Source organism: Sinocyclocheilus rhinocerous, unplaced genomic scaffold (genome assembly GCF_001515625.1).
Source record: "Sinocyclocheilus rhinocerous isolate Xijiao unplaced genomic scaffold, SAMN03320098_v1.1 scaffold26, whole genome shotgun sequence".
NCBI lineage: Eukaryota > Metazoa > Chordata > Actinopteri > Cypriniformes > Cyprinidae > Sinocyclocheilus > Sinocyclocheilus rhinocerous.
The window spans coordinates 299,168-324,793 of record NW_015648545.1 but is presented as its reverse complement, the minus strand read 5'-3'; the positions used below and the strand labels follow the sequence as shown (position 1 = coordinate 324,793).

Here is a 25,626-nt window from a genome sequence, read left to right as displayed (position 1 = left end):
TTATTTCTTTAAAAAAAAAATCCTTGAGGAACGGTTAGGCACAGAACGAGTCGAGACTAAACAAGACAACCTTTGTTATTGGTCATCTACAAGACATTCATTCAAAGCGACAAAGTACGCTACATTGACAGTCCACTTGGAACACGACAGCCTAGTAAAAGCCAAAGCTGGCCCTGTAAAAAACAAAATGAGCAGACACAAACATCTACAACTTCTGAGGGCTGGCAAATTTACATCCAAAAGCAGAAGGGTATAAGCAGTTTCCATTTGGATCTCATTCATGTATTTATTAATGTGATAGTCATTCCCCCATCACAAATGGTTTTATGGAATGGTTTTGCTTTTGGCTTGAGCATTATTTGTAATGGAGCTGAAGAAGCAAGGGATGACATATGTACAGTATGTCTCCACAAAAGCACTTACGCTTTATATGCATATATGGCATTCCTTCAGGAGTTTTAAGATAATACACTCCAGCCCCCCAGCTAATGAAGTATTCATTTGGCCTCATACTTTCTGATTAATCTTTCAGATGTCCTTCCAAATATTCAGTGGCCTGAGCCCACTGACAGTGATTCTCCAGCCAAAAAGGGAAAATGAGACATTGAAAAGCGTCAGTTTTCAGGACTGGCTAGGAACTTGGCAACTACCAAGGAATTTTGTGAGGTTATAGCATAATTTGATTATGTTAATTATGAAGTAGGACCTTAAATCTTTATAAGCATTAAATCAAGAGTCAGTGATAAAACTGGATCCAGAAATACAAAGCCAAACTTGCTCTATTTTCATTAGCTGTGTAACATTATGTGGACTACAGTTTAGTTTGAGTGTGTTGAACTGAAAAATGTGAATGCTTGCCTTGTATAAGACAAACCTTGCATCTCCCTCAGTATTGAGCTTTAAGTGGACTGGAAGATTTGTTTCTGGTTCAGAACTCCTGTAGGTTTTAAAGAATTGAAAGGCATTGTCACAAAGATAAGAAGATAAGAAGTGTAGTCTTTAAAATTCAATATTTGACTATTGTTGTGTGAGTAAGATCATGGCCTAATTAACCCCAGCTTATTTGATTCTCTTGAAATCCAAGGCTCCTCTTACTCATGCTTTTTATTTTCATGCAATATTAAATGCAATATTTGTGGTTCCATTAAAACACACTTGGTAGATGCTTTGATAAAACATAGCTCAGGCCATTCGTGTCCGTAAGTGTATTATGTATGTTACACGTGTCTTCAGTTATTTAAATTAACGCAGTCTTTATTACTTTCCAGAAGGAACTGAGCCTTCCACGAAGAGGAAATATGTGAGTAGGCTTCTTTCTCATATATAATATTTTGTCACTGTCATTTTTAGCTTTCATTTAGGTTGTTTTGTGTTCATATACTTTCATTCGTTCCCTTCACTTTTGACAATTCTAGTATTTATGTTGCATTAATATAAAAAAAGTCAAAAAGTCTGCATTGAAAAATTTAAATTCATTTAAAAAGTATGCATGTAAAGCAAAGTAAATTCATGTTTGCATACCTAATATATTTGATATCATAGTTAAAAAAGTTATATAAAATACTCTTGACATTTCTGGCATTTATAATTAATAATGTATTAATATATGTATTTTTAAGTTTTAAGCATTATAAAAAATTATTTGTCAGAATAAAACCTGAGCCCACTGACAGTGATTCTCCAGCCAAAAAGGGAAAATGAGACATTGAAAAGCGTCAGTTTTCAGGACTGGCTAGGAACTTGGCAACTACCAAGGAATTTTGTGAGGTTATAGCATAATTTGATTATGTTAATTATGAAGTAGGACCTTAAATCTTTATAAGCATTAAATCAAGAGTCAGTGATAAAACTGGATCCAGAAATACAAAGCCAAACTTGCTCTATTTTCATTAGCTGTGTAACATTATGTGGACTACAGTTTAGTTTGAGTGTGTTGAACTGAAAAATGTGAATGCTTGCCTTGTATAAGACAAACCTTGCATCTCCCTCAGTATTGAGCTTTAAGTGGACTGGAAGATTTGTTTCTGGTTCAGAACTCCTGTAGGTTTTAAAGAATTGAAAGGCATTGTCACAAAGATAAGAAGATAAGAAGTGTAGTCTTTAAAATTCAATATTTGACTATTGTTGTGTGAGTAAGATCATGGCCTAATTAACCCCAGCTTATTTGATTCTCTTGAAATCCAAGGCTCCTCTTACTCATGCTTTTTATTTTCATGCAATATTAAATGCAATATTTGTGGTTCCATTAAAACACACTTGGTAGATGCTTTGATAAAACATAGCTCAGGCCATTCGTGTCCGTAAGTGTATTATGTATGTTACACGTGTCTTCAGTTATTTAAATTAACGCAGTCTTTATTACTTTCCAGAAGGAACTGAGCCTTCCACGAAGAGGAAATATGTGAGTAGGCTTCTTTCTCATATATAATATTTTGTCACTGTCATTTTTAGCTTTCATTTAGGTTGTTTTGTGTTCATATACTTTCATTCGTTCCCTTCACTTTTGACAATTCTAGTATTTATGTTGCATTAATATAAAAAAAGTCAAAAAGTCTTTAATGAATTTAATAAAAATTTAAATTCATTTAAAAAGTATGCATGTAAAGCAAATTAAATTCATGTTTGCATACCTAATATATTTGATATCATAGTTAAAAAAGTTATATAAAATACTCTTGACATTTCTGGCATTTATAATTAATAATGTATTAATATATGTATTTTTAAGTTTTAAGCATTATAAAAAATTATTTGTCAGAATAAAACTGTAATAACAGGACATGAGTTATTTATCTGTCTGCAACATCCAAATTTTTTACATTTTCAAATTTTTTGGTAATATGAAATGTTTTTATCGATCGGTATTATTCGATTATTTACCAATCTATTTAATATTAGGCTAATATTTACATCCATACAGTATTCATTAGCATTGGGGCATTAATTAATTTACTATGTCACACGCTCATATGAATATTAGTCTTAAAGCCACGTCAGAGGAGGGTTTCTGAAAGTTTGGACATTATCCTCAACAACATATTACACGCGCTTACCAGTATGGGACACTCTTTGCATGCTAGGTTAAAGGAGGCGGTTTAGTTGCCCGGCACGGTGACGTTCAAACCCCACCATGGCCCCTTCTTTCAGTCAGACTCTGTGACAACTTCCTCCACTCCGCACACCCGCCTTTCTTTTATTGTTGCCCTAAACTTGTAATCGTTACAGTTGGGTTGCTGTACCTTTAAGCGCGCGAGCAGCACCCGTTTGGAGGTGACAGGGCTTGAGTATAACCAGACGATGGCATTTTCCAAACCTATGTGGCAATGTGTCACTTGTGAGAAAATAACGCGATGATGGCATCACGCTGCTGTACTTAAGGCGCTTTCTGTCTACTCCCCCGTACTGCATGCAATGGAGTCTGTGTCGACATGGAGTTCGCCTGGGAATTACATTAGACTTCACTGCTTTTACTCGTGCCAATGCTGCGGTGTATCATCGATGAGGATTTGTTAACTGCGGGGACAACGAAGACGAGCACACCGACATCATGTCTGATCGGAATTACTGGACGGTGTGTCCGAGTTATAAAAGTCAGTTCGTTTCAGGAGGTTTAGTCAAACGACCCAAGAGGTAACGACGAGTTTAAGCATGTTACTGTATATTTTCCGTGTGATTGATTATTAATCGTCAAGGTTGGTCCGCCAAACTTGCTGTAACTTGGAAAAATCCCACAGGCGCAACCGCGAGAAATGTGCTTGATAATCTAGATCGGTCTTTGAAAATCCCATATAACTAAGTTACTATGATGGTAGAAAATATCTGCTTTAACGTTCTCGGTCTCGTTGTGGACAGCATACACTGTTTTTCCACCCAGCCCGTTTTTGTTCCGATAGTAAACGTGGCCCATGTACGGCAGAGCGTCTGCTGCTCATTGTCCTGTTGGCGGTGGATGGGCATATTCTGTTGTCTAGTCTTTACATAATGTTTATATACAGCTTAACGGTCTGTATGGTGGGTCTGTGATGACTGTGTCATTGTTATATTTCGTTTTGAAGTCTTTGCCAACAAAGTATAGTTAGTGTGCTCAATAGCAGGCTAATCTGTAACGTTAGTCAAAAGTTAGGGCATTGAGATCAAATAAGTTTTTTTTTTTAGTGTTTATTTATAATAATTATTTTTTTAATATAAGCCAAACAAAATTCCCTGCTAAAAAAAAAAACAAGCTAAAACCAGCCTAAGCTGGTTGGCTGGTCTTAGCTAAAGAAGTGGCCAAAAACCCCTTTAAAACTAGCCTGCTGACCACCTAAGACAAGGCTGGACGGCCAGCTAAAACCAGCCAACCAGCTTAGGCTGGTTTTAGCTGTTTTTTTCGGCAGGGATGTATTAAATGATTTTTAAGAAAAAGTGTAATAAAATAAAGCATGTATATGTTGAAAGGTGCAAATATTTGCTAATTAAAAAAAGGTTTACATATTAAGAAATAAACAGTGCTTTAATATATGTGTATATATATCTCATTAAACATATGAGATTGTAGAAAATTATCAGTTTTGTAGAAAAAGCTGTTTTATTCTGCATAGAGAGGGTCGCCCCTTTATGGGTGCTGCCATGTTGATGTCACATGACCAGCCTTTTTATGCATTTGAGTGGGCAACTACTTATACTAATAGCATGTTTACTACTTAAAACTATCAATGACGATCTGCAGTTTCCATACGCTGACCAAGAATAAGTGTTGTGAATGCACGAAGGTCAAAATGCCTCAGTTCAACTGCAAATGAAAGCAATAGAACAAATAGAATGAAACAAAACCTTAATGCATCCAGGCCAATAGATGTCAGTATAAAGCCCCAAACCACTGGTACTATGGTACTATTGGGATGAATAAGAGCCAGCTAAACAAAACCTTACTGAGTTTACCTTTAAATTCAAAGTCTTTAAAGCCAATTGTAACATAATTATTCTGCAATCTAATAAATGTACACAGGCCTGTTACACCAGGTGTAAAATCAATTTTGTAAAATCAGATTGTTAGGTTGGTTTTATTCTGCATAGAGAGGGTCGCCCCTTTATGGGTGCTGCCATGTTGATGTCACATGACCAGCCTTTTTATGCATTTGAGTGGGCAACTACTTATACTAATAGCATGTTTACTACTTAAAACTATCAATGACGATCTGCAGTTTCCATACGCTGACCAAGAATAAGTGTTGTGAATGCACGAAGGTCAAAATGCCTCAGTTCAACTGCAAATGAAAGCAATAGAACAAATAGAATGAAACAAAACCTTAATGCATCCAGGCCAATAGATGTCAGTATAAAGCCCCAAACCACTGGTACTATGGTACTATTGGGATGAATAAGAGCCAGCTAAACAAAACCTTACTGAGTTTACCTTTAAATTCAAAGTCTTTAAAGCCAATTGTAACATAATTATTCTGTAATCTAATAAATGTACACAGGCCTGTTACACCAGGTGTAAAATCAATTTTGTAAAATCAAATTGTTAGGTTGTGTTCCAGTACTAAACACATTAACAGACCATCCCTATAGATGGCTTTCATAATAATGAGGATTGTGAAACTGGAGTTGTTGGGGGTTTTGTGCCTTTAACAAGAATAAGAGTTTTCTTTCCACAGTAATCGGAACAAGAGGAAGAGTTTGGCTCCCTCACCTACTCTATCAAGACCGCTCTCACCCCTTCCTTTGCCAGCTGGTAGTTATAATTATTTTTGCTTCTCTCTCAATTATGATAATGATGTTTGATTTACACTGTGCTTGATGATAAACACCGGGTAGCATAACATGCTTGCACATCCAGCCCACTGTTTGAATATGCCAATGCCAGTAACACTCTGTCAACAAAGCCTGGCAAAGAGTGCCAGGCAATACAGAGCCACTTTGGCATCCAATAACTCTGTAAAACAAAACAACCAGAATGTGCATGTTGATCATAGAAGGTGTTTTCTACAGGCAGCAGTCCGCTGGACAGTCCCAGAAATGTCTCCAGCAGTCCTTCTGTCAATTTTCCATTCATACGGAGGTAAGAGAATGAGACTGCATACTACAAACATGTCCAAATTTATTCACTTTAGTCATTTGTGCTATATCTTATATCTGCCCTTTCATAATGGCAGTATAAAAGCGAGGAATGAGTGGAAAGGTTTCTAGCTGGCCAATAAGATTCTGTGTTCGCTGCAGCTGCCCTCAAGGCTGTACCGTGGATGGGAAGCTTGGCATTTGTCACAGCAATTATAGTGAAGTCAGCGTGTAGCCTCATTACTTTACGCTGCCATGATTATGTGCTGAGGCTCCATCCGCTTTTATTAATGCTTGCTTGAAATGATGGGATCCTGCCAGCCTCCTTGAACAGCTCAATGAAGATGTAATGAGTTGTTTTTGGTTGTGTCTTTAATGTGCCCTAAAAGCATGCATCTATTTGTGGATAAATGATATGACTGGTTAAAGGTCATTTAAGATCCTGAAAGAAGTGAAGTGTGTTAAAGTTTTGATATTTTATTAAAATTTTCTATTAGTCTAGCTATTAGCCTATTTAAAATGCATTTTAAATGTTGCAGACAAACTTGTAAATCATGTAAATCTATCTGGTATATAGACTATCATGCAAAAGTTGGGGTCAGATTTTTTTTTTTTAAAGAAATTAATACTTTTATTTGCAATAAAGACATTTATAATGTAATAATAGATTTCCATTTCAAATAAATGCTGTTCTTATGAACTTTCTCTTCATCAAAGAATCCTCAAAAATGTATCAGTTTCCACAAAAATATTAAGCAGCACAACTGATAACATTGATGATAATAAGAAAAGTTTCTTGAGCAGCAGATCAGCATATTAGAATGATTTCTGAAGAATCATGTGACACTGAAGACTGGAGTAACGATGCTGAAAATTCAGCTTTGGCATCACAGGAAAAAAAATGACATTTTAAAATATATTAGAATAGAGAGCAGTTACTTTAAATTAGGGCTGTTTTTTTGCGCAGCTTGTCAGTGAACAACGGCTCTGTGTAGTAAATGCTGCTCCATGTGAAAGCCCGCACGTGATGGAGATTTACCGCTGATTACAGAAGCGGCTTTACTGACAAGATGCGCATTAAATATCGCATGCGATTTATCGTGCAGCCCTACTTTAAATGTTAGTATTATTTCCCCATATTTCAGTCTTTACTGTTTTTTTTTTAATCAAATAAATGCAGCCTTGGTGAGCATAAGATACTTTTTTCAAAAATATCTAAAAGAAAAAAAAAATCTTGTTACCCCAAACTTTTGATTGTAGGTTTTCAGTCTTTCATTCATGGGACTAGTTATTAAAATAACCTGCATTTTGATAGTTTGGATAACTATCTGAATGGAGATCATGTCTTCACCGTCATGTCTTCTTATATCTCTGCCCTATTTTAGACCAGACACGCGAAGGTGGTCTGTAGCATCTGTCTCCTCTGGATATGGAACCAATCCACCCAGTTCTGCTGTTTCAGTGAGTGGGCCCGTCTCAGTTATTCTGAAAAGACCCTCTTTGCTTTCCTTTTCTTGAGCCATCAGTCCAGTTCATCTGCAGTGTTTTTCTTTATAATTAAACAATGCACAGATCACATGTGTTTAAATCATCATATATTAAATGTGTTATTTGTAGATTGTTTGATTTTGCTTTTGGAGTGCACATTAAGAGCACTTACTAGTGCAGCTAGTTGAAAAAGTATACAGCATGCTAAATTTCTTTATTAATATTGATGCACTTTTCAGTGTTGAAGTCTTCAGGGTCTACAGTAATATTGCAATATGAATTGTGGAGAAATGGTGATTTCCATTCCAAAAAAAAAGTCATGAAAATAAATAACATTTTAAAAATCATGGAAAAGGATGGGGAATTTTGATAATGAATATAAATTTTTTTGATGATCAGTTCTGCTCTAAAGTATTTAATTGGCTACATATTGCTTTCTATAAAATTATAATAAAATCATAATAGTAATTGGTAACCTTTATACCCTTTTAATTATATTTAGTAATTTTATTTACATAATCTGAACTGATTAAACCCTGTTCTTGCCTTGAAAATAGCCATGGAATTCATAGAATTCCATTGGTCATGTCATTTGTTATTTAACTACAGGGTTGACCATTGTGGGTAATTCTCACTAGTGGAAATTGATTAATTTCATTTATTTATTTTCAAGGAAATCGTTACAAAAAAAAAGCCCCTTTCTCTGTTTTGAAATGATATATGGCCATTCATTGCTCATGCGATGAGGTCAGCCTTGTTTAACAATGTCCTATTGAGCTAGTGTCAGTGGAGACTTTATTCAGAGGGAAGCTGTGAAGCTTCTCTGGTTTCCTCCTCCCAGCACTGGTCCTGTCATGTGCTCTTCTGCTCATTCTCCTTTCCCGAGATTTTCAGTCTTAAATTACCATCTGTACCACAGACTACTGCAAACGAGAATGGAAAGTGTCCCATCCTGTAGTTGTCTTGCATAATTGCACACACTAATAAGCAGCTTTAGACTGTCAGATGCTCACCACTTGTGTTTCTTGCAATCTGAGCACACGCGCCCCGCCTTGCTATGCAGACTATTGCTAAACAACTGTGGTTAAATTTGTACACATCCATAATATTAGGGTGACACAATAGACACACGTAAATGTGATTTGTTGTGTGAATCTGGCTGTTTCTGTCTCTCCTGCTCCTTCTTCTGCACTAGTCTTCCTCCTCCTCACAGGAGCTCCTGCACCAGCTGCCCTCCCAGCCCACCCCAGATGACCTCCATCGCCTCTTCAAGCATTTCAGGAGCTCAGAGAGTGTGGCAGATGAGGATGGACAGCCCTCGCCTTTCCGTCCTCGCTCACGGAGTCTTAGGTCTCTGTTTGTTGTAGAGAAAAAAACAAGCTTTAGAAAAATTCAGCTAATATGTGAAATGCAGCATTTTCATAGAGAGATTGCAATTCAGTTTGCTGCTGAAATGTAATGTTTGCTGGCATAGAAAATGTGAAATTTCAATTGTAACTTTTGAATTTCTTGATACCAAGTGAATAAGAATGAAAGATTAGTTTGGCTTGTACGTGCCAGGGTGTTACTCACTTACTTGCTCTTATACAGTGATGGGAAAAATTTTGCAAACACCGTATTTTAATTAGCTAATGCTTAACAATCCACTCTGCTTGACACATTTGGCATGGAAAATCTACACAGATTTTATGTTCTAAACAATGATTAATTTCTCTGGCAAAATTCTCTTAACTGGTAAGAAATGCAAAAATATGACCCAATAAAATTATACTACTTTAGTGAGTTTACTTTAGTAAATATTCATCTTTCATTTATTCATCTTTATGCCTTTCCAAACCTGTATCACTTTATTTCTTCTGAGGAACACAAAGGGGGGTGGGGGATTTTGGAAGACTTTGGAAGATTTTGCCTCAAAAAGGAGGCAAAAGTGTTACAAATTTTGGTATTTTTCCTCACACAAAGTTATCATAAGGTCTCCAGAGACTTCAAATATACTGCACAATATTGTTATTTTAGTATTATTTATATGCTATTATAGTATTTATTAATATTTAGATTTTTTTTTGCTTTTTATTTATTTATTTATCTATCATTAAAAATGTTTTATTAGTGCTTTTAAATATTTATATTCAGCTTTATTTTTATTTCCAATAAGAAAAGTTGCCAGGACAGCATTTATATTTTTAAGTGTATATTTATTTATATGTAATATTTATATTTTATTTCAGATTTATTTCAATCACTCAAACCAATTTTTTTTAAAGTTTTATTAAAAAGAAATATAAAAACACTGGTGCGCAAGTCATACTGAGAGCCATTCAAATTTTTTCATGGTGCTTTTGTGTCCTTTTTTAAGCCAAAAAGCTTCAGTTCCCATTCAGTGTAATTGCACTGAAAAAACGCAACCAAGGCCTTCACAGTTCTTTTGTGTTTGTCAGAAGTCAGTCAGTCATGGACAGGGTTTGTAATGAAATGAGGGTGAGTAAATGATGACAGACTTTCCATTCTGAAGTAAATTTGTTTGTATAAAATAAGAAAAGTAGATGTGATCAATTTAATGTAACTGAAGTATTGTTTTGTTTTGTAGCCCTAAGCGGACATGTGGCTCTTTTGATAACGAGATTGTGATGATGAATCACGTCTACAAAGAACGGTTTCCAAAGGTAATTGAGCTCCGACATTTAAATTGTTTTCCATCATGGATGTGGATGCCACGTCATGTCATCACATGTTGTTTACTTTGTTTAAATTGTGGCTGTGGGAAAATTGATGGCCTGGTTGGTCCAAACAAAACAAACGACAATTGTCACCTACGCAGTCTCACAGCGTTTTATCACCCTTGCAGGCTACAGCTCAGATGGAGGGGCGTTTGCTGGCAGTGATTGCAGACTACTCTCCAGACAGCGCTCCTCCTCTTGCTGATGGAGTGCTGGGCTTCATTCAACACCAGCTGGTCGAGCTCGTCCGAGACTGTCTGGAGAAGTCCAGAAAGGGGCTCATCACATCTTGCTACTTTGTGGAACTTCAGGAAAAATTAGAAAATTTCCTACATGAGGTAGAAACATATTCCATACCTGTATTGAAGTGAAAAATGACAGATTTTGTATTGTCATGTGGACATTTGCATCTGATTATAAATGATTGGTTTACTTGGATCCAGAGCTTGCAAAATAATTCATGTCACAAAAGACCAGAATTTCCTTACTCGGTACTAGTTAAGTTTAAATAAAAAAAAAAAGTATTAATGAAAATATATTAAAACAATGCAGTACCCCGCCGTTCAGATCTTTGCTTTTGGTAAGAAATGAATACTTCTGTTCAGCAAGGGCACATTAAATTGGTCCAAAGTGACAGTAAAGACTCTTATAATGTTACTAAAAAGTTATATTTCAAATAATTGCAGTTCATTTGAACTTTCTATTCAAGAATCCTAAAAAACAAAGTTTTTACAAAAAATATAAAGCAACTGTTTTCAACATTTATAAGAAATTTTTCTTGAGCACCAAATCAGCATATTAGAATGATTTCTGAAGGATCATGTGAAACTAGGGATGCACCGAATGTTCGGCAACCTAAATTATTCGGCTGAAAATAGCAAAAAAGGCTCCGGCAACCGAATAAGCGAAAAGACCGAATAAATTGTACCGAACAATGATGTGACGCGATCAAATAGCAACCAGCGCAGAGCGAGAGGCGCGCACTCTTTATAATGCAACAAACATGGCAGCAGTGTGGAAGCATTTAAAACTGTCGGAGAAAGACGCAAAAATCATTACAAGCACCGACAGCGAGAGACTTTTTAGTTCTGCATCGCATGTCTTCGATGAGAAGAGGAAGGGGCGATTGTTGCTTCTTACTGTATGATGATTGAAATCGCGAAATGGCCTTAAACAATTAGTAAATAAACTGTAGAACATTGTTTTTTAATGCACGCACCAATTGCATGTATTCTGACTGCGCTGCACAAACTTGCGTTGGATCTGCTTGTTAACCAGGGTTCAAAGTCCAAAGCGCAAGGAAAATCTGCACTGAAACAGTGTTACTCGTCAGTTGCTCAGTCACATTTTTATGAATTTTTACAAGGCATGTGACAATGCGATACGTGCGACGTATTCGTAATGAGACTCATTTATAAATCTGCTGAGAAAAGAAGCAGGTCTTCCTGCACGTTTCCGCCAAAATGAAAGTTGAGAAAAAGCAAGAACTACATCAACATTCATAAATGTTTGTATTGTAATTTTACTGTTGTTCTGTAAGACAAGTAAGACAATAATAATGATGATAATAATTACAAAAGCTCTGTTAATACATTTAGTTTAACATTCACACATAGTGTTCAAATTGGGATCTGTAATATTTTCTAATGTTTTAAAAAAAAAGTCTCTTCTGCTCAGCAAGGCTGCTTTTATTTGTACAGTAAAAAATACATGCCTGATTCTAGTAGGGGGTCTGATGGCCAAAAAAGTATTATTTTACTAACTTATTGATAATTGATTTTTTCTTTGAAAAGCAAGACAAAACAGTAAAAAGCACATTTTGGCTATTTAATCTATGCAATGGTGAAAAAAACTGGCAAAATACATGGGGTAAATAAAAAACTCGAAAAAACATATTCGGCCTTCTGCCCAGTGTTTCATTTTGTTCGGTTTCAGCTTCGGCCAAGAATTTTCATTTCGGTGCATCCCTATGTGAAACTGTAAATTCAGCTTTGCCATCACATGAATAAATTAAATGTTAAATTAAATATTTTAAAATATATTTAAAATTAAATGCATTTCTTTAAATTGTGATAATATTTCACAATATTACTGTTTTTTTTTCTGTATTTTTGATCAATTAAATGGAACCTTGGTGAGCATAAGAGACTTTTTTCAAAAACTTCATACTGACCCCAGACATTTGAACGGTAGTCTGTGTCTCAATGTAATTAAAAATAAATGATTTAAGAACAAGTCAAAAATATTGATGGTCTTTAAAATTATGATACATTTAAAATCATACAAATTTGATGCTGTTGGAGTTTGACTTGGGTTAATTGTGCGAAAGAATGATTGTAGAGAGTTTATTACAGCCTCTGAAGGTATCCAGCCAAAAGCAATGAAAAGTTTTGTCTTCTTTGGTCAATGTTATTATTTGATCAATATTAGCTACATAATACAGCATGGCTTGTGTGTTAGGCTTGGGACACACTACTTGATTTTCAAATCTTAACCGATTTTAAAACTGGTAGAGATCACAGACCTAAGGACAGTTTCAACCGTTGTTTAACATTATAATCCTCCGAACACACACACACTACACGATTCGGCCAGACCGCGAGAGCACACACCTGCCGATTCTAATATAATTTTCACAGTGAGACAAAATCTCATGGAGACTTGCGAGATCAAATGTGAAAAACAAATGGAGGATGATTGACATTGTCAGCTGGTTCTCCTGGCATGAGTTTTGTTTTATGGGAAGAAAAAACAAAGGAGTAAAAAAAGAATATGAGTGATCTTCTTTCTCAATACTCCTCTCTCGTAGCATGATTGTGGCTGCCAAGTTATATAAGCTATAGAAGCATGCAACATCCGGTTGGTGAAGCTTGCTCGCTCTTGTAGGTATCACGTCAGAGGCAGCCCGATTAAGAGTCAAAAATATCAATCATGTTTGATATTTATGATTTATGAGCAGTAAAATTGTAATGACACCACACACTTGAGGATTTTTTGGGCAACAAGTCGTTTGCGACAAGCCTTGAATTGGGCCACACCTTCCCGATCACTTCAGGCTTAAAATCTTCAAGTGTGTGGGCAGCCTTAGGCTGCATTTCAACTGTGAGGCTTAATGCACAGATCTTTGATTTTAACATAAAATATTCAGGTTGCCCTGCCTGTTTACAGTGCACTTAGGCCAAACTGACTGTGCTTACATGAATATCTTGCCAAGACTCACCTTTTGACCAGGAAGTGCATTTGACCACTTACATGTGCAGTCGCATCACTGCTGGGTACAAGCTCTCTTCACAGAGCATGAGCAGCTTCCTTTTTATGCTAGTTTCGACATGGTACATTTGACATCACTAGTTTGCAACAACATGACCGTGCTGTAGTTCATGATGGGTGGTTTAATGCTCTCTTTCCAACTCTCAGTTGAATCACTTATACTGCCACAGCCCGTCTTCTTTATAAAAGCATTATTACTGAATGATTACTGTCTGAGAGGCTCATGGCTCCAGGCATAAGACCCCTGAAGTCTTGAGTTATTCTTTTAGTAAGCGCTGTTCTTGTCATATTCCCACCGAAAATGACATTCAGCAAACTGCTGTACTGAAGCACTGCGGTATCTTCGCTTAACGAAAACATGTTGTATCTATACAGGCACATGTTACAGTGTTTTCGTTTTAAAGGGGTCATATGATGCTTTTTTAAAGATCATTATTTTGTGTATTTGGTGTAACAGAATATGTTGACATGCTTTAATGTTCAAAAAACACATTATTTTTCAAATACTGTACATTATTGTAGGTCCTCTATGCCCCGCCTCTCTCAAACGCTTCGTTTTCTACAAAGCCCCCTCCTTTGACAAGCGCAGTCCGCTCTGATTGGCCAGCTGACCCAGTGCATTATGATTGGCCGAACACCACAAGATATATCGTTTCAGCATCGATATCGCGATGTGCGCATCCGCGATAGTCACATCGCAGGATGTGCGATGTTTAGTATACTGATCGTTATATTTATACTGATTGTTATCTTTGCTCACACACAGACATGGTATCTACACCGGACGCAAAAGCTGTACAGAGATACTCATTTTAAATAAATTTAGTAGAAGAGCTACTGCAAGCGATTTTCAGTGCTGGAAATCCATTTATCCTTTGTTGAAACTTCCGTGTTGTCGTGGAGAGCGCAGGTCTTGGTCGCTTAGCAACGGCAGACGCCACGAAAGCGCAAGCTCCCGAGCGCTTTGGAAAGAAGGAGAAAGCGGCGCGGCTGGAGTTTTCCACACGTCTTTAGGCGCAACATGTGAACGGCCGCGACAAAGCGTCCGATGCTTGTAATTTGTTTATTTCCTATGCTGATTTACTCGCCTACAAATCACCCCAGTCATTGATTTTTCTTCTTCTTTCAAATAGAGCTATTGAAGTCATCTGATTTTTTTTCCATATCGCAATATATATCGCAGAAAAAAAAAATATCGCAATGTGAGTTTTTTCCAATATCGTGCAGCCCTAGTCTCCTGGCGCATGTTTCTGTTTGTTGTGTTTGTAATGACTTTAAAGTCTGATTGTGTGTCATTTAGTATATGATGCCCAGATTCTCTCTCTAACCATTTACAAAGTCAACAAGTCTCTGATTTTAAAAATGTTGAGATTGGTGGAATCCAAAATGTGGTGGAATCCAGCCTTGAGAATATCAATCGGCTTTGATCCTGATTTGAGCGTTGACTCGCAGGGCTGTGTACCTAGTAAGGCATCGCGGGACACGGCAGCGGTTTGCCATGAAGAAGATCAACCGGCAGAACTTGATCCTGAGGAACCAGATCCAGCAGGTTTTTGTGGAACGGGACATCTTGACGTTTGCAGAGAACCCTTTTGTGGTCAGCATGTTCTGCTCCTTTGAGACACGACGGCACCTTTGCATGGTCATGGAGTATGTGGAGGGTGAGTCAGAGGAGTGATGTGTTGTTACAAATATGTTTCTTGATCTAATCTTATGACACACACATGCGTCATTTCTCATGTGTACTGCCGTGAGTCTGCAGCTGTAATGTTTTAATATGAAATTGTCTTTGCAGGTGGAGACTGTGCAAATTTGCTGAAGAATATGGGTCCTGTAACGGTATGAACATTTCTTATCACGGTTATAGTGACCAACATTATCACGGTTATCAGTATTATCACGGTATTGTTAAAATGTGCTGGTGAAAACCTTCAAGTTTTATATTTAAAAATCAACAAACAAATAAAATGTCTTTTTGTTTGCATAATCACTAAAACAATAACATTACCAATGATGTTCGGATTTTAAATGACAACTTGACTGACAACAGTTTAATAGCATGTTGAAATATCTAATGTAAATGTTCAAATAAAGCTTTGAAAAAGTTTAATAAAAAGGTAAAGCCTTTAAATAAAGAAAAGATATAAATCAAAATGATAATTGATTAATAAATGAGGGACATACTAACAGAAACATAAAAACAACTGCGGAGCACGCCACGGAGGCAGCCATCAGCGTCGGCGCCATCTCTAATCTCAATGATTTGTATAATCTCTAATCTAATTGTTTTTCATCAACCGGTCAAAATTTACAGCAGGGCATGCAAATTCGGTCCGTTTTTGGCCAGACAGAAACTGCACACAGGCTGAATGTAAATATAAGTCTCTGTAAATCCACTCGCTGACACTAGGTGGCGCTTATGGAAAAGCTGAATTGCAGCTTTTTCCCGTAACCTCCGTGGACAAAATCAGTATTGCGATTAAGAACACTTCCTTTAGGTATTACATGGAGCGAAGATGTGAACAAAATGCCATCGAATCGTTTCTGAAGACAGTCAGAACCTTCAGAGGTACATTCATATAATTAATTCATTCATATATTCATTTGTATAATTCCCTTAGCACTCTTTTAAAACCTCCCAGCTTTTCCGCCCTGTTTTCACTCAAAACGAAACTACTGTGCGTGCTGTGCGCATGTGAGACTGTTACTTAAAACTGCGCTTTATGCTGGACAGTATTTATTTATCGCGAGTTGTTCAAATCGCGGTAATCTAATATGGTTTTAATGATAATTAAAAGATGAAATGGTAATACTAACCGTGGGGAATTTTATCATGATTTATCGTCAAACCGGTAATCGTTACATCCCTAATTGAACAAATAATGAGTTAAATTAGTTGTTTTTCCACACGCGCGATCCTATGGCTTCAGAAAAGTTCAAACTAATATGGTTCTTTTTTTATTATTTTACTGATATGGTGCCAGTAAAAATTACCATTCACTTTTTTTGTATGGTAAAGGGATGCTCTGGCATTCTGACATCTTTTGTGTTTCACTGAAGAAAGAAAATACAGAGGTGGAGGAACATGAGGGAACATTTTCCATTTTGGGTGAACTTTTCCTCTGTTGTTTTCTAGGTCTGTGGCACTCCAGAGTACATTGCACCAGAGGTGATCCTGAGGCAAAGTTACGGGAAACCTGTGGATTGGTGGGCCATGGGCATTATCCTGTATGAGTTCCTGGTGGGCTGTGTGCCTTTCTTTGGAGACACACCAGAAGAGCTCTTTGGCCAGGTGGTCAGTGGTAAGGATGAAGGGGTTGTAGCCCCTAACCCTGAGAATTCAGTCATGATTGAAAGGATTTCTGCCTACTGGATGATAAAATGAGTGGAAAAGGTTCCCATTGCCTTACATTGCAGAAGGGACCTGAGCTGTATCTAAGCATCAGAATATCATAGACTTTGGAGAGGGCTCTTTTGACATGGCCTGCTTTCAGTGCTCTACCAACAATGTAAAATTCTACTTTATCCTATTAATGTTGTGTGCATGTGTCCGCATCCTTCTAACTCCGTAGATGAAATTGAGTGGCCAGAGGGTGATGATGCATTACCTCTTGAGTCTCAAGACCTCATCACAAAACTGCTGAGACAAAGTCCCAAAGAGCGCTTGGGAGCTGGTGGGTGTTTTGCCCGTTTAGTTTTATTTTAGTATTACGTATATGCTATTACAGTAATTATTAATATTTTGAATTTGCTTTTATTTTTTTATGGTTTTCATTTTACTATCAGTTTAGGTTTTAGTAATTTTATATATATATATATATATATATTTATTTATTTGGAAACAAAAATAAATATATAATAATTATCATTATCATAAATATAATAAATATCATTTTATTTTACTATCAGTTTATGTTTTAGTCATTTTATATATATATATATATATATATAAAATTTTTTTTTTTCAGTTTTAGTAATTTTTGTACTTATAACAGTTTTGTTTCATAACAGTTCTTAATTAACAACAACAACAACACTGCTATTTAGGAACTTGATAAAGTCACCATAATGTAACCAGCATTGAATCATGTGTGGTATGACCTACAGGAGGGACAGCAGAGGTCAAACATCACATCTTCTTCCATGGTCTGGACTGGAGTGGACTGTTAAGGCAGAAAGCAGAGTTCATTCCACAGCTTGAAACTGAAGAAGACACAAGCTACTTTGACAGTAGGTGGCTCCCTTGCTCTTTTATGACTTTTTTTGATTCATAAATATAATGTAGATGCAACTGAACCTTCTGTTCATCTGCTGTCCAGCACGTTCTGACCGTTACCAGCACTCTGAGGAGGACGATGAGACAAACGATGATGAATCTTATCAGGAGATCAAGTTCTCTTCCTGCTCGCATCGCTTCAGCAAGGTGAAATAGAAGAATGTGCACAATGTTATCTTATAGAGATGCCTGTCACTCAGACAGACTGAGGCATTTTACACAGTAAGGAGCAGGTCATGACTTGTTTTTGTCATGTGAATCAGGTGTACAGTAGCTCCGAGCAGCTGGCTTCTCCCTCCAACTTGAGCCTGTCCTCCTCTGAGCGGAGCTGCAGCGAGGAGAAGGAGGACCGGTGGGATGGTCATTCAATGCTTTCTCCAGTAGAAACCCCCAGACAGCTTCCATGTAGCGACAGGAAGCAGGATTCCCACAGGGGCAGGTAAGCACAAGGCTATGTACAGAAGAGCATACTAACTACACACTACATAAAATTTCTGCAGTATATTCCTGGATGAGCTTGCAAGGAATGATGTAATACTAACAATACAATGCACTCTACTTCAGGTTCGTTAATCGCATTGGAATTATAAGATCAAATAATTACAGTTTTTAAATGTATTGGCTCTTGTGACGATCAGTGCTGCTATTGTTAACTAAAACATAAAAAAAAAAAAAATTTTGTTAATTGAAATAAAGCTGACAACTTGAGCCTGTCCTCCTCTGAGCGGAGCTGCAGCGAGGAGAAGGAGGACCGGTGGGATGGTCATTCAATGCTTTCTCCAGTAGAAACCCCCAGACAGCTTCCATGTAGCGACAGGAAGCAGGATTCCCACAGGGGCAGGTAAGCACAAGGCTATGTACAGAAGAGCATACTAACTACACACTACATAAAATTTCTGCAGTATATTCCTGGATGAGCTTGCAAGGAATGATGTAATACTAACAATACAATGCACTCTACTTCAGGTTCGTTAATCGCATTGGAATTATAAGATCAAATAATTACAGTTTTTAAATGTATTGGCTCTTGTGACGATCAGTGCTGCTATTGTTAACTAAAACATTAAAAAAAAAACAATTTTGTTAATTGAAATAAAGCTGAAGTAAAATATAAATATTTGATAAATTTAAATGATGAAATTCTATTGATGAAATTATTATTTTAAATGTTGAAATTTACTAACTGAAAACTAAAAGTAAAATAAAAATAAATTTAAATTTAAATATAGAAAAACCACAGTGTGTGCAGGGCTGTACAGTGCGACATATATGCACCGTGATAATCAAATACGGTTTTGATGATAATTAAATTTTAAACGATAATACTATACAGGGCATTTTATCGTGATTTATCATTAAACCGGTAATCGTTCCATCCCTAATGTGTGTATATATATATATATATAATTTCTTTATTTATAATGAATAGAAATGTGTCCAAAGGGTGTGTTCAAATCATTTATAATTGTTGTATGATTTTGTATGATTCTAGTTTTTTTTTTTTTTTTAATGTTTGTCATTTTCAAAATGTTGCCTAAAATCAAATTTTGTTATATCTCTTTTCATGCAGTCCGAGGCCGAGAGCATCATCCAGTTCATCTCAGCCTGAGAGGGGCACTAGTCCTTTAATATTGAACAGCACTCAGAGCCTTGAGGCCATGCCACGCTTTGCTTTTCCTGAGGATGAGGGTAACATATTTTTATGCATATTTTATTCGAATATTAGGTGAAATTTAAGGGCGACTTGTGCACATTCTCAAATGGAGTTTTCTTATATTTTTGTTTCTTTTTTAGAAGGTCTTGTCTCAAATCTCCGGCGAATTCGTCTGCGCAGCAACTCCACTGGAACAAGACCTACTAATCGCAGGGACCACAAGGGTTCGCGCCGCCTCGGGCTTCAGCAGGAGACTCCAGAGAAGCCACGCTCATCATTTACATGCAACGTCCCCAAGTCTGCATCCGTGTCTGGCCTTTCCCTCATCGTCACAGCAGGTACAGTGAGCTCAGATGTGTTCATGTAGACGATGTACCATCATGTGATGCCATCACACTGAAGGCAACTGAAATTCATGTGACTACAACAATAAACAAGTGAAGCAGTTGGTTTCAAGAGAACAATGAACAGTTGAGAGGAAGAGAGAGCTTATTGATGAAGATTAAAGCGAAACATGACTTGACATAAACTTTGTGATAGATATTTAATACCAATATGTGGATATTGCAGCTATTATAGGCATTTCTCTTATATATGATCATGTATTATCACCATAGATGACATCCCCGGTGGGCTCCAGACGAGCCCCATGTCTTCACACTCCCTCTCATCCAACCCTTCATCTCGGGACTCTTCCCCAAACCGAGACCTCTCTCTCAGCGTAAGCAGTCTTCGTCCTCCTGTGGTCATCCACAGCTCTGGGAGGAAGTATGGCTTTACGCTCCGTGCCATTCGGGTCTACATGGGTGACACTGATGTCTACACGGTGCACCACATGGTCTGGGTGGGTATTATGGATGCAGTGTGAATCATTCCACTTTATTGCATGGTTAACTAGCGATGCACCAAAAATAAATTTTCGGTTTTGATATGTCATTATCTATTTATACAACATGGATAAGCTATAACAGGTAAACATGTCATCTGTGTGGGCTGTAGCACTAAGTTGCCAATTGCTACTGTTGATATGAAACAAAGTCTCAGCTTTTAAATTCTGTTAATTTTATTATGAAATTCAAACAATCAATTTGGATTTGATGCTCTTTAATGTGGCATGCAAGATTGCCTCCGTTCAAGCAGCACATGAACCAATCATATCGTCTTTTTTCTGGCTAGTTATAGCATGAAATAAACAAAAATGAACATCAGAAGGTTAGTGAAATGTCTCTTGTAATCGCTCAATCAGTGTTTCAACTGCAGAAAGATGTCTAAAATATAAACAGATTTTACCCAAGGAAACCATAAACATTTTTGGCCTAATGAAACCTTTAATTTTAGTTTCAGTAAAAAATTTATTTTGGTTCATCACTATGGTTAATCATACTGAGAACCCAGTGTACAAACATTTTATTGGTTTGACACATTGAAATGCGCTTTTATGTGCTGCCGTTTGTCTAGAGCGTTGAAGACGGCAGTCCTGCTCACGAGGCCGGACTGAGGGCTGGTGACCTCATCACTCATGTGAATGGAGAGTGTATCCAGGGTCTGGTGCACACGGATGTGGTGGAGCTTCTGCTGAAGGTGAGATTCTCAAAAAAATATGGAGTTAAAGGCGGCCCGTGCGCTTTTTAAAAAAGGGCTGGGAATAGATGCTTGATTTCTTGATTTTGCCATTTGTAGAGTGGCAGTAAAGTGACTCTGCAGACGACTCCTCTTGAGAATACGTCCATTAAAATCGGGCCTGCGAGAAAGACCAGCTCGAAGGGGAAGATGGCACGACGCAGCAAAAAGAGCAAAAGGAAAGAGGGTCAAGACAGGTTGGAAAGATGTAGTGTCTTCTGAAACATTTTAAACAAGTTAAAACCCGTTGAATCCCAAAATGTAATTTAAGCCCAAATTTTCTAGCAAACGGCGAAACCTTTTGAAGAAGCTGCCCAAACACAGTCCAGGGATTCAGAACAGTCGCAGTTTCTCGGCGGGTTTTCAGCACTCACCTAACGACAGCCTGTCGGACTCTCCAACGCCGAGCCTATCTCCTGGGCCCAACACCCCATGCAGAAGCCCAGCTCCAGACCTGTCATGTGGTATGACTCAGACTCTCTCTCACTGTCAGATACAGTCTTATATGCTTCCATCTGTAATTAGAGATGCCTCAAATAATAACGCCTTGTTGAAGGAAGCCAGTTCTTGAAAAGAAAATAATTCTTGAAAAGTATGTTTGGCAAGATCTTTGTCTTTTTATTTCTTAACAAAACTGTTCCATGGCTCATTAATATTTGGAAACCCCTTTTTCACTGAGTGATATCATATGAGGACCCCTGCAGACCCTCATCATGACTGTGTGTCAACATCAATAAGTCTCTTTAAATCCGATAATTTGACCTGTATTATAACAAGGCAAGGTTAGTTCAGGTTATAAAATAATTATTTATGAATTAATTACAAATAATTCTTGATATTTGCTTTTTACCTTAAAATATATTTTACAACTTTTCAAAGTACTGTTCAAGGTCTAAGGTAAGGCAGAATGTGCTTATTATTTACTTGATGGTTACACTGCTTGAAATGTCACTTTTCTTGAAAGTTTTTCAAACCATATGAAACCAACATTAATACAAACAGTACAGAACTTGGCACATGTGTTTTAAACTATGTTTTAAATAGTTTTTCTTCATCACGGACACTGTTGTGTGTCATTTGATTTACACTACCGTTCAAACGGTTTGGGGTTGTTTTGAAAGAAATTAATGCTTTTATTCAGCAGGGACACTTGAAATTGATCAAAAAGTGACCGTAAAGGCATTTAGAATGTTACAGAAGATTTTGGTTTCAAATAAATGCTGTTCATCAAAGAATCTTGAAGTATCACGGTTTCCACAAAAATATTAATAAGCAGCACAACTGTTTTTAACATTGATAATGGTAAGAATTGTTTCTTAAAAGCACAAAATCAGCATATTAGAGTGTTTTCTGAAGGATCATGTGACACTGAAGGAATAAATCACAGGAATAAATGACATTTTAAATTATATTAAGATAAAAGTTATTTTAAACTGTAATAACATTTCAAAATATTACTGTTTTACTGTATTTTTAATGAAATAAATGTAGCCTTGGTGAGCATTTAATGTATTAAATTTTATTTTTTTTTAATCTTAAAACCCCAAACTTTTGAACAGTAGTATATCTATAAAATATACACGATATGTCAACAGTTTGAAAGCTCTTTGGAGGAGCATTAAAGCACCAGACTGTAAATTGTTTTTGCATTCATCTACAGATGAATAAATAAAAAAATTAAAGACTTCCTCATTGATGTTTTTGAGTAGTTTATAAGTGATTAGCATTGCTTGTACTCTCTCCACAGATTCAAACTCTCCACAGAGTTCCTCACCCTGCTCAAGCTCTCCGAATTCACCCATTCCTCAAAGTCGACCAAGTTCTCTTCATGTTTTGGGATCCAAGATTGGCCTCCGCTATAGCAAAGCAGGCCGCTGCAAGTCCACCAACAGTATTCCCCCCTCTCCCCTCGCCTGCAATCCCTCCTCACAGCCTCTGTCTCCACAGTATTCTCCATCTTCCCTCGCCGGAGTTCCTAAAAGCCTCCACTCGTTTCATAATAAGATGATGTCCCCGCCGACCATCGTGAGACAGACGGTGTGTCCCCGCAGTGCAGAATCACCCCGTTCGCCACTGCTGAACAGGGTTCAGTCATCTGAGAGGCCCTCCGGTGCCCAACATGGAGACAAAAAGGCTTTCTCCACTCGAAGACACACTGTGGAAGTTCCCCAGAGTGAAGCTGAGGGACTCGAGTCACAAACTAGTGACATTGCCTCAGGTTTTGTGTGTGTCGGTGACCATGCTAGACAAGGGTTGTACCTGGCTGGCCAACGAGTGACTGACTCCGGCGGTGCAGTGATGAGGAAGCGAGATTCATTTAAAAAGCAGGAAGCTGTTCAGGAGGTCAGCTTTGATGACTCTGATGACAAGGAGGCCACAACATCTACACCAGTGCCATCTCATCCACGTTTCAGAGCGGCGTGGATCAGCGCAACACAGGCGGACGGAAGCTCCCAAACTTCAGCGAGGAAGACCGATGAGATTGGACCCAAGCTAAAAGAACAGAAGAAACCAGAGGATAAGTGTTAGCCTTAGATAAGTCCAGAAAACTGTGAGACTCAGATGTACGGGTGCTTCGATGATCATTTAAATCATAATCAGAGAAAGGACAGGGGTAGAAATTCTTTGTTTAGTGTCATTTATTCGTAAGTTAGAAGTCATTCACCTGCCAAATAGCCTTTTAAAGGATAATTTTCCCGAAAAGAAAATTCTGCCATCTTTTTTTTTTTTTCAGCCTCATGTCGTTGCAAACCTGTGAAACTTACTTTCTACTGTGGAACATAAAAGATTATGTTTGGAAAAGTGTTTTAGTGTTGTTTTGGACCCCATTGACTTTCATTGTATGGACAAAAGCGGTCTTAAAATATCGTTGGCATTTGTGTTCCACCAGAGAAAGTCATACAGGTTTGAAATGATGTAAGGGCGAGTACATGATGACAGAATCTTCATTTTTGGGTAGACTATCCCTTTAAGAATTTGTTTTACCAGGTAGCACAATGAACTTTTGTAGCTTTTGAAAGATTTTATTTATTACATTTGTTTTATACGAGACGGGAATAGAAAGGTCATACAGTAGGATCGCTTTTTGAGAATTTGCACATAATGTGGTCCTGCTGAGGTTCAGTTACTGTTGTTTTTTCATTCTCATAAATCTCAGTAATATTGTCATTTGAAGTCATGTAATGTCTGAGTGGTCAAACAAAATGTAGTTATTATATGTTGACTAATATTCTTTTTGCCATTTTGCTAAATTGGCTGCACAAGAAATTAATCTTGTGTTCAGTCATTCATACCCAATAATATTCCAGCACCTAAATAATGACTTGTAAGAAGCCATTCAGCCAACCTTGGCATTGTAGTGTGTCATGTTTACCTGAGCATACTTGTTCACATTACTTAGAACAGAACGGATTATGAATACTAATTTGGTGATAACTTTTTATTTATAATGTTTTTGGATTCGGTATATCTAGCAGTGTTGTACAAATGTAATCTTTAACAAATGGTGTTTTGTAGTCTGACTTGTGGAAATGTCTGTTCTCTTGAATTCACACAACAGCCATATGGCATGTTTTTGTGAGTACCCTATATAAATGCCATAGTTTTAATCTGCACTATAGCCTTCTGAAGTGTTGACATCTGCTTGTTTGGTTACACAGAAATGATTCAGTTACGAGTAACATGAGCTTTCTATGTCATGGTTTGCTGATACTGGATTGCTTCCTCGTTCATTAATCAAAACTAAAGAGATAGAAGACAAAGTTTAGATACTTGCACTCCCAGTCTGACTTGTCTTTCTCTTCCCCTGTACTTCATATTAGTGTGGCACTATTTCCTTGGGTTCACATACTACTTTCATTTACTTTTGTATGGTACTGTAGTGTTTTTTTTTTAGTTGAATTTGTGTAGTTGATCCAGTTCTACCCAACCGGGACTCAAAAAGATCCTAGACTCTCGACTAAGTCCACTCACGCTCAACTGTATTTGTAAAGTTTGGATTTAACTATGATTAAATGTGTACATAATTGCTGATAATTATATTTCAGTGGTTTCAGTGCTTTTCCTTGTGACAGTGAATGTTTTTCATACTAAAGCGGTAGTGGCCTGTGGTATATTAACGACCTCCAGAAATGATCACAATACACTACTATTCAAATTAAAGGATTAATTAAAGGTCTGTATGATTTTTTTTTTTTTTTTATTAAATGAAGTTTATGCTAACCAAGGCTCCATTTATTTATGATTAAAAATATTAATATTGTGGAATATTATTGTAAATTAAAATAACTATTTATATTTAAATATATTTCAAATAAAAAAAAATTCCTATGATGAGGAAGCTGAAATTTCTTCAGTCATTACTCCAGTCTTCAGTGTCACGTGATCCTTCAGAAATCATTCTAATACACTGATTTAATTTCTTATCCATGTTAAAAACAGTTGTGCTGCGTAATATTTTGGTGGACCTGTTTTTTTTTTTTGTTTTTTTTTTAGTAGTGGTGCATAACATTTGCTTAAAGGGGTCATATGACGTTGCTAAAAAGAACATTATTTTGTGTATT

The 25,626-nt window shown here is 37.0% G+C and overlaps 1 protein-coding gene across 1 annotated transcript; it reads left to right on the top strand.

The window, feature by feature from the left end:
- Positions 1-3,163: 3,163 nt before the first annotated feature.
- Positions 3,164-23,847, top strand: LOC107709878 (microtubule-associated serine/threonine-protein kinase 3-like). Its single transcript, XM_016514537.1, has 22 exons — positions 3,164-3,630; positions 5,640-5,716; positions 5,974-6,043; positions 7,425-7,500; positions 8,723-8,877; positions 10,115-10,190; positions 10,373-10,611; positions 14,967-15,175; positions 15,310-15,353; positions 16,651-16,816; positions 17,087-17,188; positions 17,622-17,744; positions 17,834-17,937; positions 18,054-18,229; positions 18,500-18,631; positions 19,361-19,479; positions 19,585-19,782; positions 20,062-20,288; positions 20,903-21,025; positions 21,125-21,261; positions 21,350-21,528; positions 22,812-23,847. The coding sequence occupies exons 1-22, from the start codon at positions 3,548-3,550 to the stop codon at positions 23,591-23,593; spliced, it is 3,597 nt and encodes a 1,198-aa protein (XP_016370023.1). The 5' UTR covers positions 3,164-3,547; the 3' UTR covers positions 23,594-23,847.
- Positions 23,848-25,626: the final 1,779 nt, after the last annotated feature.